The following is a 16914-nucleotide window of genomic DNA, read 5'->3' on the forward strand; positions in this document are numbered from 1 at the left end:
TCGTGGGCAGGGACGCCTCTCAACTAGATCAGGCAACACATGGGGATCGAGCAGGGATTGAACCTGCGACCTTGGTGTTATCAGCACCACGCTCTAACCGACTCAGCCAGCCGGCCCCAGTGTCACCCTCGGTGTTTTTTACAGTCACAATTTTGAAAATTTTGACTGATTCATCTTACCTCAAATTGAAAACTAACTAAAAATAACCAGCTTCTTTATGAAACAACTGAAAAGTGATGGCTTTACACACCCAAACCTGTATTTTTTTTTTAATACAGTTTTGATTAACAGGACAACAATAGAGCTGTAAAGCTTTCTCTTGCATAATTTCCCTACTTCTTCCCTCTCCTTACAACTGACAAACTGCCTTTGTCTAAGATGCTAATAGGAACTATGAGAAACAGCAGAAAAAAGGGTATGTCAGGAAACTCTTTGGCTCTCCTTCTCGGCTTTTTTCCAGCACAAAGGATTGCTAATGATACGTAAAATTTTGATAATCTATTTTTAAGGCAAATCTGTGTCTCACATACTAGCAAGATCTCCTTAGAAAGATCAAACAATTAAAATCACTCTGATAGCATCAATTTCTAAAATGAGTATGTATACTAAAGCAGACCAGTTCTAGATAAAGGGCTCATGAAAAACTCCACTAGTAACACTTGTTTTCTGGAAGATCATCTTGAAAATTTCTTGTCCTCCATGAAGTTTCGTAGGAGTGTTTGTTCTTAAATCTTTGAAAAAATTTCTTCTTAAAATTCCCCTTCCGCAAAGGAAATACCATTTTCCTCCCTTCTGCTCCATAGTTAATTGCCCAAAGCTGACTCCAGTAGCAGTGGCTAGCAATAATAATAGAGATGAAGAGGGTTGTTACTGTAACACAGCATATATTCAATGTAATCACTTACAATATGACAGTATATACTAGAATTTTTAAAAAGAGCTCTCTCACATATCTGGTTTTGTCATTCACAACTCAGCTGAAGGGGTTTTTTTTCTAATGACAGCAAGATAAGTAGCCAGAAAAGCCATCAATTACTTTCTTTTCCTTCTATAAAGAGAATCCTTTACCTTTAACAAAAGCAGTATGAAGGCCTAAACAGCTTCACACTCCACTGGAAATTAGTTGGTTTTTTCCTCCCTGCCTGCAGCAAATATTTTAACTTTTAAAAATTTAAGTGGGGTTTTGGATTAGGAGGAGATGGGGGATTAAGCATTGTCATCTTTGAGACGTAGGGGGGGAAAAAAAAGCTGTCTTTTTAACTCAAAAAAATCTTCAGGAGTTAATTTTATGGCATAAACTATGTAAAGAAAGATTTAACAGACTTCAGAGAGGGACAGCTACCAAGGGAGAAGGCTCAAGTTCATTGTCATCTTGAGAGGGACACAATGAAAAAAGAAAAGCATCACAACTAAATAGATCAAATCCTAAATCCAGAGAGAGATATGAGCTGTAATGTTTCTTATCTCACCACCAAATTGTTGGATGCTCTATTGCTCGAGTAGAATTCCGAAATCTACAACTGGCCATAGAGCAAACAGGCTGCAGTTAGGTGCCTAGGGATAACACAGCTGGAGACCTTCTTAGCTACCTGTACCCTCACCTAGAGGTGTTCCTACAAGTGGCAGTTACAGAACGAAAGCACTTACAGAACTTGTGTGTCTTTGTGAGTTCTCTCGACAGAAACACTTGGATCAGAGTATTCACTAGGCAGTTGCAGGACATCAGGTGGACAAGCTGCTACTATCCAAAAAAGAGCTGGAATCTGGCAGCAGATATAGCAAATCGTGAATATCGAAGATGTAAAATGGTACATTTGAATGGTAAAGTCAGGCACACAGTGCCTGGCTATGCCAAGGCATGAAAGTTCATTAATAAGGAGCAGTAAAAAGTACCCTGCTAGAATTCACAGAAGTTAGCCTATACATGATGATTTATGATCTGTGAGATTAATTATGCCTCCCATGAACAGTTTATAAACCAGACAGAGCAGCATGAAAAGAATAGAATAATTTTATTAATGGTTAACAGAGTTAGCAACCATAATATTCTAACTGGATGTATTAATTGACAGTCGGCTGAGCATGAGCCTGCAGTGTGCCCAGGTGGCCAAGAAGGCCAACGGCATCCTGGCTTGTATTAGAAATTTTGTGACCAGCAGAAGAAGGGGGGTGATTGTCCCTCTGTACTCAACACTGGTGAGGCCGCACCTTGAGTATTGTGTTCAGTTTTGGGCACCTCAGCATAGGAGAGATATCGAGGTGCTGGAGCGAGTGCAGAAGAGGGCAACAAAGCTGGTGAAGGGCCTGGAGAACAGACCTTGTGAGGAGCGATTGAGGGAGCTGGGACTGTTCAGTTTGACGAAGGGGAGGCTGAGGGGGGATCTCATCATGCTCTACAATTACTTTAAAGGACATTGTAGAGAGGTTGGTGCTGGTCTCTTCTCACAGGTAATTAGGGACAGAACCAGGGGGAATGGTTGCAAGTTGCAACAGGGCAAGTTTAGGCTGGACATTAGAAAGAAATTCTTCACAGAAAGAGTGGTCAAACACTGGAACAGACTGCTTAGGGAGGTGGTTGAGTCGCCATCCCTGGATGTGTTTAAGTGTTGCTTAGATGTGGTGTTCAGTGATATGGTTTAGGGGTGAACTTGTAGTGTAGGGTTAATGGTTGGACTCGATGATCCGAAGGGTCTTTTCCAACCTGAATTGTTCTATGATACTATGATTATGATTTGCGGAGACCCCAGCATCACAACTGGACAGAAAGAATAGACTATGAGGGTATCTGGTTCATGCAGATTAAGAGAGAAAACTGACTGGCAGAAATGCATGTTGAAAAGAAGCTGGTCTCCACTCTCAACAAGCTCCAGCAAGTTTTTTCTGGAATCTGAAGAACAGTGTATTTTGGCTATCTTACAAGAAATTCTCCTGTTTCCTCTCACAACTTCTCAAAGATGCAGTGCCAAGAGATGGTGTAACAGCATGCACCCCTCCCACTGGGTTGAGTGCTTTATAAGAAGCATTGTTCATACAGATTTTGGCTTATATTACTTTCCACAAATCATAGCCTCACTAGCTCTTAACTGCAGTTCCTGTCCTGGCCATTCCCAGATGCCTTCATTGCACACCCTAAGGGATACAACACAGCTCAGCCCCACCATCATTTTCAATAGCTTGAACGGGAGTAAGAATTCTTAAATTCTAAGTCTTTGACCCTGTCTGAGACGAAGGTGACGCATTGTGCTGCACAGATGTGTGACTGAACTTTCAAGTTAGCTCTAGGCAAAATATAAGCCAGCCCAAGGCCCTCTGCCTCCTGCTTAGCTCTATGAGAACAGCCTTAAAACTTCCCGAATGCTTTCTAAAAACAAGCACAGAAACTAAGGTCACAACTTTTCTGGATAATAAAAAAAGGCGGACTCAATAATAAACTAGTTTCATGGCAGTCATAACCTCCCTTACTGTCCTCTTCCCAGTAACTCTTCCATGTGGCACAGGCTGTGCCTGTTTCTATTTCCTTTAACCATTATAATCACTCCCACTCCTAAATTCATCCCAGTCCAGACTCAATGCATACCTAATTAAAAGCAGAAAAATTGTCTTCAGCTTATATTTAGCTTTAAATTTTTACGGGTCTATTTAAGACCTAAAGAACTTGCAACCTTGTCTATTCTTGTCAGCTGTTCTACTCTATTATAATAAAAATAATATGTAGAAGCATTACCTTACCTATACATCCCCAGACAATTGGGTCTATAGCAACACAGCACCAAAAAAATACTAGCAGTTTTTAAAACAGAAGAGGTTTGTTTTGTAACAAATGCATCCTGAGCACTGGAATTCAACAAGGTCTCACTGGCATGTCATCTGTGGTAGACTGGGGCAGCCTGGCCTGTTCCACAGCTTCACTGATATATCCCACGCTAAACAAAACAGATAATTCAAATGCCAGTCACCGAATGTTATTGGCATGGCACAGGAGGTGTAATTTTCAAAGAAAATCCAGCACCATATACTTTGCCAACAGGAAATACACAAGATATTGCTTAATTAAATGTATATCCAGCACACATACTAACGTAAACCAGCTGGGCACAACAGACAGGTACGCTGCTCGCATTACTATTTCACAGCCAGGAGTGTCTGCAAAGTTGTAAAGAAAGCGTATTTGTATTTTTGGAGGTAGCTTGGAAAGGAAATAATGAATATATAAAACCTTAGAGAACATCTGAAATCCAGTGGTGAGCAGATTCTGCTCTGATGAGTTTGCCAATCCAAAAGTCGTACTTATTTATGAGCGTACAGTCAGGTATGGAAGAGCCTAATTTAGAAGCCAAAAGCAAAATTACTTTATTCTCATGAAAATGAAACCCTCACGCCCAAACTGTTCCACATTTGCCAGACAATTAGTACTGAACTCAGAAAGATAAACGGCATATTTGATCGGAACGGAACACCTGAGAAAATTACATAGACCATTTTTAATTCAGCTCTTGGCAACAGACAGCTTGCTAACATAACTAGTTTTATATTGCGATATCAATTATTGCAGTGTTCTCCAGATTTAACACATTCACAACTGACCCACAATGAAGCACCATTACACGGAATTCTTGGCTAAGTAAGTGCAGCTGCTCCCTTAGCCAGTAGCTCCTCCTGGTTTCTTCACTGAGAATGCTGCCTTCCAGGAACAATACAGGACATTAAAACTGCAGTTTGTCCCCGTCTTTACAAAGTCAGGCAATTTCCTCAATAAAATGTAAGTCTGTAGTGTAACAATGTTTATGAAAAGTGTTGTTTCACATTTGCAGAAAGTCCACAACTTTGAAAGATCCCAGAGAACCTCATGAACTTTACATATGATATACTGAATATATTGAAGAGGAGAAAGCAAGCCTTCTGCAGCACAAACAAAAAAATTAAAAAATAAAAAAAAAAGGTTGATAGTGACTTACAATACTGCCGGAACTCATTTAAAAAAATTCTGCACAGGCCTGATCCAACTCACAAACTTTACTTTTCTTCAAACTTGAGATTAAAAACTATCTTAAAAGTTTCAAGTCCCTGATATTAGACTTCTGAATGTTTAAGCCATTAGATGGCATTTGGGTCATGTTCTCAAATCTCAGTATTAGACATATTGTTTAAATGAAAGCTGCAATTTAAGCAAATATGATTGAAGCCAGAAACATCCCTTAAAGAAAAAATGAAGTATGTCAAGTCCTTGACAGATCTGGCAATAATTACTACATGTAGAGCAGAAAATTAGTACATTTACATCCTATACTTAATGTTGAAGTGGGAGTTTTATTTTATTGTTCTCCTTGGATAATGATCAAGCTCTTGGAACACTACATGAGGGCTTGAGCCTACCCTTATATAAACAAGCTAAAATTCTCAGGCAGCTAAATAAGAACAGAGGCAGTCTGTTCACCTAAATCTACATGACAGATTTTGCTGGAATTCTTGAAACATCACAGCTACTGGAGTGACATGCAGAGGTACATCAATGTTTCCTGTTAAATGGACAACTCAAGGACTGAACAAGGAGAAAACACCTCTTGTCAAACAATCAAATATGTAAAAGTAACAGTGGAATATGAAGAAATGACAGAACAAGGAAAAAATAAATTACAAAACTAAAAAAACCACCAAAAAACAGTTTCCTCTCAGCAACTAGAATCTCCCTGGCTTGTTTGTGTTTGTTTGTTTTATGTACGTGAGTCTTTGATAAAAGAAGTTCTAATAAAGTGAATTTGTTACATGACGGCTGTCAATTTTTGCCCTACAAGAAAGCCGAAAGAGGAGCTCTGAGAGGAAACAATAGGGAACAGATTTACTCTGCAATCAGCAAATAAAGCTACAGTAATATCAATGGAATGGTGAATTTGACACATAGCCAGTATATTTTTACCTGCCTTTCCATCTGGTAAGAGGAATTACACCATTCTGTGCAGGGGAATTACACAGAACAGGACTTATGTAAATCAGACTATCAATAAGTGTTTATTATTTATGCAGAGATCCTTATATTATTAAATAGCTTTTTAAATTTGCATACTGTGAAGATTTTACCAAATAAACAGGGTATTTTTTAATAAAAAAAATAGTATTTCTTCCACCTTTTCAGATGAAATAACAGTATGACTAAGAAATTAATAGTCTGAATATTTATTAGAAATAAAATGAGCAAAATATTCCTTTTTCATTCCTGAATATCCTGGATCTATATATTTTATACTGTTACATTTATCCTTCTTATAACTAAATAAAATGCACTGCGAAATATGGTACTAAAAGTAAGGATTTCCCCTTCTATATTTTACTATCATGTAGCAGTCCTTCATTACAGAAGTCCTGAAGCCCATTTTTTTGCAAGGAGTTGTTGTAGTTCATTTTTTTTAATCACTATTATTTTTGCAAAACAGCAGACGTTCTCAACATTTTAATGTTTTGCAGTTACATAAAGTAATTATTATTCTGATTTATGCCTGGGAATAACTTAGATACACTAACATGGTATCTAACCTTCAAAGACGCAACCTCAATACCAACAGGATAGGTCCAATAGCCTAAAATCTGCCACACTTCAAAATACTAAACAAGCAAGATTGATTTCCTTCCCGTCAAACTACAGCAGTGGCTGTAACAGGGAAGTCCAGTGCAACAGATGTCACAGCACATCCACTAAAACCTGACAATTTGAAAGATTCACTATGAAACCTTATTTCCACCAAGCATCTGTAACCATGTAACCTTTCCAGATGCTCAGAAGGTGTCCAGATTTACTCAGGTTTAGGAGGATGACAAAAGCTATAGACACACCTCTTAGAAGAACCCAGATTTACTGAAACTTCTCAAACTATGATTTAACTACTTAGTTAATTCTATAATTTTCATAATTTTATTCTTTGTATCGGGTGAAAGTTCCACCATTTAATATCACATTTGAATTTTGAAACATCCCTTTAGTATATTCCTTATATTACCATAGGCCTGTTCCTGAAAAGTTATCTTTAACCTGCATACGGATATACTGAAACCTATGGAAATTTTAAAATCTCCATAGATAAAAGTCTACAAGGGAATAAAGTGAGTAGCTAGTAAATCAAAGATTAAAAGAAATTAAATAAAATTACATTAATTAGTTTTCACCTAAAATATGATCTAAGTCAATATGATTTTCCTGTTACTATCAAGGGCACATTTCATTATAAAATTAAGGGAGGGGAGAATTATTTTATTTCTATCTGATTTTATTGTTTTACAGTCCACTTTGAATAATCAAATCATTTTAATCAGTTCCTCCTGATTAGGAAAGTATTACAGGTTTTTATCAATTGAAACTACCTACTTAAATCAAACAAAAATATTCCTTTTTTGGAAGAGATGATACCATGTGTCAATAAAGAAACATTGTCAAATAGAATGTATTGCATGCTCAAAGCTGCTTTAGAACAGCACCAAGACAAACTTTTCTCTTCTAGCTCAGTAAATAATATAAAAGAAGCTCTTAGGACAGACTCAGGATAGCGGACTGACACAGCTGAGCAGCATGAGAAACTGTCTGAAACGAAATTTCCAAATCAGAGCAGAGAAAACAACGATACAGACACAAGACAAAGGGAAAGCAACTGCAAAATAGGTATGTGAAATACAGAGGGGAAAGGTCTATAAAGAGTGCCTTAGGCTGAATGGTAGTTGGCAGAATGCTGGAGTTACGAACAGTTTCCTGTATTTTGAGTGTTACAATGTGCAGAGGAGTAGATTTTATTTCTAACCCCTCTCCTCCATTCTTTGCAAAGAGGTAGAATGGCATCTACACGTGTCCATAGCACACCCGTAATCAAACCACTCAGTAATAATGAGAAATGATTGTGCGTTTGCACACACAAAAAAAAAGTGGAAAAAATAACATCTCAGCGAAGACTTATTTCAGAGCTTAAAGATACTATCACTCTTCAGCTTTAATCATGATAGAAACTTATTATTTAGTCCCAACTTTGGTTACCCATCTCATCCTGAGAGACTCCAATGAGCTACACAGAAAGTCCTAGAGGTACCATGAAAACAGCAGTCCTGCCAGCACACCTCTTTCTCACAAATATACACGTAGCCTCTGCATCAGATATTTTTGTTGCTTGACTATTTATCAAGCCAAGTGTTGAAGATTCAAGCCAGTTCATCAAGCGTATCAAAGATGAAGCCACAAACCCCATGAGAGTACAGCCCCCGTGGCAGGCAGGCCATAACCTTCTGAGACTTCTACCCGCTGAAGAAGAATAAGCTGTATTTATGCCTTTTCCCTAGTTCCAACCAACATTTCTAAGACGGCTTTCGGGCCAGATACTGTTTTAAATAACTATAGTTGTGACAAGAATAAGGTTCCTATTCAATAATGTAGCGTACAGGACAGAATGACCTGAAAGAAGCATCTCTAAATATCAGGCTATTCATGGTTAATTTCAACGTGTTATTTCTCCTACTTGACAAGTTACTCCACTTCCTCGTTCTTTGCTCTTAATCTTCCCATTTGTTATGCTCGATCTTAAATTGCAAGCTCTTCCTCTAAATAAACACAAGAAACAACTCCTACAAAACAAGATACACTAATTATACTTCCAGTGACAGGTCTACACATTTCTCTGTTCTACGTTTAATGTGGGAAAATGTCAAAAGCACTGTGCACCTTACTATCTTTCCAAAATTCTAATAATCTAATCACTGTTGATTCTGATCAATAAAGGGGACAAATGTACTGAATATAGCTACCAATTTTGCAGATACTTTTTATGTATAATAATTTTTTAAAAAATCCTTAAGAAATGGAAGACAACTACAGGTCATTCTCCAGCTCCTTCTTTTTAAAGAATATTTTTAAAATCTGTTGTTTTGCAAAACGTTAGTAGTATTTGTAACACATTTCTTTAATAAAAGATTAAGTAAAACTGAAATCTCCTAAGAAGGATATGGAACACTAGATTCATCACTACAACGTTGTCAGGTCAATCACAAAATCCAAAACCAAAAGTATAACAGAAACAGGAAAAAAGTGATTATACATGAGGCATCAGTTGCAATAATTTTGGGCTACATTTCATTGTACTCACAGTTGACACTGGTCTCCTTTGATTCCCTTAGTTGTGCAGAAGCATTTTCCTGTTTGCATGTGACAAATATTTGCATGTCCGCTGCAGGTGCAAGCTACAAAATCAAAAAGAAAAAGTGAGATTGCTTCACATGTGTTTTACTCTATAACTAAAGGAATTGTCATGCATTTTAATGCTTCATCCTAAACACATTTCCTACAAGCTGTATTTAAAAAAAAAAATACTACACCAATTATAAGCTTGTTTGAAGAACATTTCACTAGCATATCATTTAGTGCATTTTCTGTAGAGTTAAGAAGTATGCATGTGTCATTAGGGCCTCTTCTTCACACCTTAAGTAATAGCAGTTTGAGAACAGCCATTAAAGTCTACTATTTCAATGTGCAATACAGAAAATTATTAACAATAGATCTTTGCTATACAAGATGAAATCCTGAGCAATGGTAAAAGCAATGGCAACATTCCATTAGTTTCAAATGTCTAATTAAAGAAAGTATTATTGTAGATGTTTGGTAAAATATCTAACATAATTGGATCTCTTGCTTTTGATAAAAGCAAACAAAAAGAGAGCTTTGAAGCCATTTGAACAAAGGCAGTGTTAATACTGCAATTATGGTCCACAAGAATAGTCTAGAAGCATAAAATAGGCACCTTTAAAAGCTCCTGAAATTTGAACTGGAGGAGAATCACAGAAACATCACCATCACTCCACTCCTTTTTAAAACCAGTCACTAACATAAATCTCTCCACAGTGGTTTTTTTCACTGCCTCTCCTGCTGCCTGATTCATTCTCACCTCAAAACAAGCCTTCACGTTCCCAATTATTGAGCCTTCATTTTGCTTTTCCTTCCCATGTTTATATGAATGACTATCTTGCTTAGGCAGTCCTCCCTCTTTTCTAACCAAGCGTAAAAAATTTAATAACCTCCCTCTGGTAAATGTATCAGTAAGTTCCCACACCATACTAGAATAATGACCTGGTAATATTCACACTGCATTTAAAGTCTTTATTTTGTACAATGTAACTCTGAACCTACTTTGATCAACATACTATGCTTTTACTAAAGTTTTAATTATGACTAAGATAAAAGATTTAATATGTGGGCTCCTGTTTGGGAACAGATATTAAGTGGTCACCTATACAGAAAAAAAAGTTTATTTTCCACTTTATAATGCTAATACTGAATTTCTACCAGAGGGCCTGAGTTTTAATGTTCCTATTCTACTGACAAGGAATAGCACACAATTAATGCTTCTGTGACAGTGTCCCATACCATACACACTCTGGCCTCTCTGTCCCAACCACAATTAAATATCATAAGATATTATTGACAGAATATTTCAGTGTCACGAATTCAATGGGCTGTTCAGCCTTCACAACTTGTTAAAAAGACAGCTAAGCTGAAGCAGCAATGCTTACTTAAAAAGTAGTAGAAATTCAAACTGTCTGCAAGAAAACACGTATCAGAAATTTTCACGCAGCATATAGTGATGTGTGACGTTTTCTTCTCTATGGCTTGTAACACTATTTCTGGAAAACACCTACAGTTACCACAAAGTGCTAAATTTTGTAATTTTGTTATGATCTTGGCACTCTACAATAAATGTTCATAGGAAGTGCTGCTACTATATAATCAGTTACATTTTCCTAAATCCATTCATGTTTTCCCTTCAGCATTTACAGAATTATCATTTAAGCACTTTAAGCTGGAAAAGTCTCTTCTCAAAAGTTAATTTTAATTATATAAATCTTTGCTGTATGTTTAGTGAAAATCAAAGAAATATATTGTTAACAATTATTATGGTTAACTGTTCTTAAGAGTGATGCATCCTTATAAGAAGAACAAAAGTTTTAAAGGAGGTAAAATGCTGAATTCCTAAACACATTCCAGAAATTTGACAATATACCCACAAACACAGAAGATACTGCCAACCAATCTTACTTATTATTCCTATAGTTACTGCTCACTTAATAGGAAGTAGAACACAAATGTGAAAGTGGAACTTTCTTTACTTGAGTACCTTTTATTTAGTTAAAGTATTTAAACACTAAGTTACAAAAGCCTTTGGATGCTATGCATCTTTATCACTTTCTGGGAAAAAAGAAATAAAAGAAGAATGGGTAAAATGGGTAACATAGTAAAAGTAACAGATGTGGCCACATGAGCCTTTGGGGAAGGGCAAACCTGTTTCCTCTGGCAGCTCAGACACAGCTTGTATACTCCGTCTATGGAATTACTGATCAATCAAACTTTTCAGCACCATTTATCCCCAGGGATATCTAAATCAAATCAGCACCTATATGGAGCACGTTAAAGCACTATGTGCTCACACAGCAACCCACAGATTACCTCCTCTCCTATCAGCCAAGTATCTCCTTCCATTTAAACTGCATCACATTTGAGTAACTGCACTCTGTCTTCAGAGTTTCTTGGATTTCTACTGCAGAAATGTTATTTAACAGAAACATCTGACAAAATTTATATTCCCATGGACCCATGTCTATACTTTGACCTGTGTGTATTCACAGTGCACACAAATAAAGGATACGTTCATGGTTTGATCGCTCTCACTAAAAGCACAACACGGCTGCTCGACCTCACCTGTATTTTCATGACACATCTGAAGCTTCTATAGCACAAAGGTCAGTGTGGTTGGAAAAGGAAAAAAAAAGGAGGAGTTCAGAAGACTCAGAACTTTGTATTTCGGATTCCTCGTCAATGAAAAACCTAGTTCTGACAAGCCCAGCAGCTGATTTTCTTCTATTAAAAGATGAAGAGGGATGACTCTCATTGATCAAGTTTCTAGTAATTTAACTGTCCCCTGGATAATACTTTGATAAAAGGACATCAGGAGCTAATCACTTTTATATTATTTTAAAAATCTCATACATGCTGTATAAAATAAAGACTTCAAATTATATTTAACAACAGCAAATGCATATTTTAATTAATCTCAGTCTTCCAAGTTTGTGATGAACATGGATTTCTACCAGTCAGTGGACTTCTTTGTGGGGAGTAGCTCAAAACCCAAAATACACATAAAGCTATCTCTCCTGTTACTGAAGCAAAGGTGAGTATGTTATCCAGCAAATGCAATAACAGAGGCAGAACAATATTCTGGTGGAACATATATCTTATATTTTACAGATAATTTCAGTGGAAAAAAAATTAGATGTCATTATCTTTGTGCCTCACTGCAGGTTTTATTTCCATCGGCCTACTTGCAAATAATACAAAAGAAATCACAGGTTTTGGATTTAAGTATATTTACTAAATAAACCACAACCTAAATCTACATGTGCTTTCAAAGTAACAGAAGACCTATATTGTTCCACCACCTCAATATTTTCATACTCCTCCCTCCACATTTTCTTTAATATTTTCTACTTGTTTTTCTCTGCTTAACTTTTCTTAGTGAACGGTTTCTGCTCTGATAGCACTGTAAGTCAACAGTTAAAACTGTAGCTACAGTAGTATCTTTCATAGTCTACCACTAGTAAAAATATGCCAAATCTAGGAATCAGTTTTAAAAGCGTATTTTGTACCAATCAAGCTCAGCTGGTAGAAGTCAGCACAAGGGATGCAATTTGTATTTTCCATATTTTTTTTAAGCCACCCTCTTTTGTTTTCATGGACTGAAGCTTAAGTTCTAGAAGCAGCAGCTAAAGCCTGTATTAAGTAGCTGGGTTTTTTTCTTCTAAAGGAGGACAGTCATAATCTTTAATGTTGATCTAAAGAAACGCTTAACATGATTTTTCTTTGTAAGAACTTCCTAAAGCTGAAGGAAAAGGAAATAGCAGTTGAGTTAAAATGAAAGCTATACTTAGTATGTCACATTTCAAATGATTCTTTTTCTTCTTTTCTTTTTTTTTCTTTTTTCCCTCCTTGTATTTAATACAAGTTTTAAGAGTTTCAGTACAAATGCATGGTGGTAAACAGATTTCTGACTGAAAATCCCAGGCTCAGAGTACTTAATGCTAGATGGTGGGAGGATCACATTATCACTTTTGAATTTCTGGGCCTGTCTGCCCCATCCGAATTAACATATCTGAGACACTGTCAAGGAAAACTTACGAGATTACATTGTTGTGCCTTAGTGTCCTCCTACAACACTGTCTTTTCTGTGGCTGCATATGAAGCCAGTTAAGCCATCCCACTGAGATTCTCAGCCAATAAGGAGTTTCAGCTTCTGCCACATTCAAGCATTTTACCAAGTTTGAGCATATTTAACTGATTCCCTCTCTCCCATTCAGTTCCAGTGTGGATTTCTGAGAGCCACCATTCTTTCACACATCCAGGTAAGCACAGTGTGAACCTTTTGCACTGTCACATCTCTCAGGTGATGTTGACAGCAACACATTCTCTATCATGATTACGTTTTAAATAATGTCCCATTCTTACCATGAATTATTGTATTTGGGTCACTGATAGTAGGCTTAACATTAGAGGATGAAGCCCACTGTCCTGGTTTGAGCTAAACAGAACCAATTCTGTCCAGCAATTTTACTATTTCAGCTCAGACTCCGAGAGACCACACTTTCTGAAGTTGACAGCACGTTTCTGAAGACAGTGTCTGGCACTAGAAGTGATAATGCCTGATGTTTGTAGTTACTGCCAGGGATTGGGATGCAGAAAGGCTCTTGCACATACTGGCTCCTACAGTGATCAAGGTCGCTGCTGGATGTTGTGTAACATTTTGAATGTGCCGGGAAGTAAAAGGGGTCACAGTGAAGTAAAAGGCAGCACCTCCAGTGAGGAGCAGACAGGACAGGTGACCAACAAGAGTATTCCATTCCATAGACACCACATTCAGCATAAAGGTGAATGGGGTTAAGGCCTTTTCTCCAACATTTGGCACCCAAGGAGGACTCCATCCAATCTTCTGCCTTTGATCCCCGTCCTGAGCTCCCAAATCCAGCTCCCCTCTGTCACTGAGCCTGGGGCTTCCCGTGTGCGTGCCTGCTCTGTAGCATCAGGGGCAGGCAATTGCTACTGAGGAGGGAGTGGGGTTCGATATCTGGTTTGTATATATATATGTAAATAGTTAATTTTTTATTATTGTTTTACAAAAGCTGTTTAGTTTTCTATTCCAATCCGTAATTGTCTCTGCCTCACTCACTTTCCCTTCCTGTTTGGGGAGGGAGAGGGGTTAGAGAGCAACTGTCAGGATTCAGTGGCCAGCCCTGCCCTAACCCTCAACACACACCTACACTGATTTGCTGAGAAAGTAAATATAAATAGAAAAAATCTTTATGCTCTTGGATAGGGATATTGCTTCCCTCACAGAAGAACTGAATCATAGAATGGCCTAAGCCAGAAGGGACCTTAGAGATCATTTTAATCCAGCCTCCCTGCCTCCAGGGACGCCACTTCTTGACTAAATCAGGCAACACATGGGGACCGAATGGGAATCGAACCTGCGACCTTGGTGTTGTTAGCGCCACGTTCAACTGACTGAGCTAACCGGCCCCCTAACAAATAGAAAGGTAATAACACTTACAAGCCCAGTCAGGAAAGATTTTTTGGTTTTGGTTTTGTTTGAAAAGGTACTTTTTAAAAAAAGAAATAGAGTCAACTTTTGGCATTATCCTCAGAACACCACACCACCAACATAAAAATCTAGCCTCATCAATGTCATCACACATTTTGACCAATACTACCATATGAAAGTATTACAAGAGAAAAGATTATCTACAGGGTACAACAGATTTTAGTGCTTTACAACATACTCCAGCACCCACAGCAGGACGATACTCAAATACTATTTGGGATATTGCGATGACACTAATCCTCTCTCAAATCTCCCCTAAGAGTCATCAACGCAAGGAATAGCTTGAAGTCTTGCTTTAACTTTATAGTCAGTTTAAAATACAATAATATTCTAATTCTTATTAAAGTCTCTTCACATTCTCTACTTCCTCTTAAGTCTGCACATTCAGTATTCAGAACTCAGAAATTCATCTCTGCAAACCAACCAGTGAAAGAGAAATATATAGAATTCTCCTAACAACAACAGAAACAAAAAGTAAAAACCCGCATCCTGAAACACTACTAAACACTACTGACTTTAAAAAGTAAAAGTAAGTTAGCTCTGGGTAATGTATTTTTAATCAGATAATCACACTTCTAGGATACAAGAGGGATTGATAGTATATCATAGCTCCTTTTCCCTCATGGGAAAGAATTACATGTGTCATTAGCTATTTTATAATTCACATGGTGCTAACAGGTTTTAATTAAAAGGACAAGTTTAATGCCAGCTTTTGCTGGATTTCAGAAGTTTCTATTAAGCAAGAATTATCATTAGCTTTACACCTTCAAAGATAAATTGCAGTACATGAAACACAGAAAAACCTGTTACCGATGCCCATATTTCACTCAAAGGTACAAGAAAAGATGGGAATTGGAATTGCCACAGTTTGTGTGTGAAAAACTCAGGCATAGAACACAGACATATACTTTAACTCAAATTATATTGGTACAGCTCTGATGAGGACTTTATTTCACGTTGCAGATCCCTGCCCAAACATACATACATTCTTTAAATCAACTTTCAAAATTTATATAAATTATATGATGTGTACATTTTTTATGTATATTTTTTTTAAAACTCATATCAGCTACAAAATTTATTCTTGTAAGTAAGACCAGGAGTTTTAGATGTTGTATTTCTGAACAATTCATTCACACCCATCATGACTGAGAAACATGAGTTACGTATACAAAATTGTATTGATAAATTGCCTCCAGGTTGAGCTTTAACAATGAGTTCTAGTAACATTTATGTTCTAGGTACAGATACACTTCAGAAATCCATACCTTTGTAAATGCTGGAAATTATCCCCCAGATTGACTGGCAAGATTTAAAGTTAATGTCTCATTAATATCAAGTATTTTCAGTGCAGACAACGAGCAAACTTTTGTAATAAATCTCCCAGTTTTCCAGCTCCTACCACGCCTTGGTTTGTATCATGCTCCAGGTCCATGAACTCAATTTCACTGGATTGAAAGCAAAACTGAAGATGATCACAGGACCACAGAGGTGATTAAGGGACTGGAACAAGGCTGAGAGAACTGGGATCCAGCCCAGAGAAGTCGCAAGGGAATCTTACCAATACATATAAATACCTGACGGGAGGGAATCAGACTCTTAGTAGTGCCCACTGACAGAAGAGCCTGTGGCCACAAGTTAAAAAACCAGGAAATTCCATCAAAACACAAGAAAATTTGTTTTTACTGTGCGGCTGGCCTACTGTACTGCTGTAGGTGCACACGTACCCTGTGCTGCACCTTTGGAGCGAAATAGCTCTTTGGAGCGAGTTCAGCCCAACTTCACGAGTCTTCCCATACCGCTGTACACACTCATCTCCGACTTGGTTTATATTGTGCACACAGGATTTTGTTTAAACAGTTATTTTAAATGCTTAAATACTAACCAACATTTTAGCATTCATTAAATATTTTTTAAAAATAAGTTATCTATGGCTTACAATAAAAAACCTGCTTAAATTATAGAATTTGAAATCCCGTTTTGATGTTATTTTTACATGTTAACTGAAATGATGACATTACAGCTTTAAAAAAAATAAATAAAATCAAAAATAACCCCACCCTGGCAATATCTATTTTTAGGGAAATAGCAGTTCACACTACTCTTTTGTACAACATGTAGATTCTAAGTGGAACAGAAAGATTATATGAAAACAACATAATCCAGTAGAGTAAATCCACGCTGCAAAATCAGAAACCTATAGAATTTATTAAATAATGAATCCACAGCATGATTGATTCTGAGCTGCTTG

General features: G+C 37.2%; 1 protein-coding gene across 1 annotated transcript in view; it reads right to left on the bottom strand.

The window, feature by feature from the left end:
- Positions 1-16914, bottom strand: part of LOC104275016 (attractin-like protein 1) — a gene marked incomplete at both ends in the record, with an annotated part of 190017 nt that overhangs the window by 108541 nt on the left and 64562 nt on the right. Inside the window, one exon of the mRNA XM_009870845.1 lies at positions 9111-9204. Within this exon, the coding sequence (XP_009869147.1) occupies positions 9111-9204 (94 nt within the window). The remainder of the gene's footprint in view (positions 1-9110; positions 9205-16914) is intronic.

This window comes from Apaloderma vittatum, unplaced genomic scaffold, assembly GCF_000703405.1.
Source record: "Apaloderma vittatum isolate BGI_N311 unplaced genomic scaffold, ASM70340v1 scaffold7116, whole genome shotgun sequence".
Classification (NCBI taxonomy): domain Eukaryota; kingdom Metazoa; phylum Chordata; class Aves; order Trogoniformes; family Trogonidae; genus Apaloderma; species Apaloderma vittatum.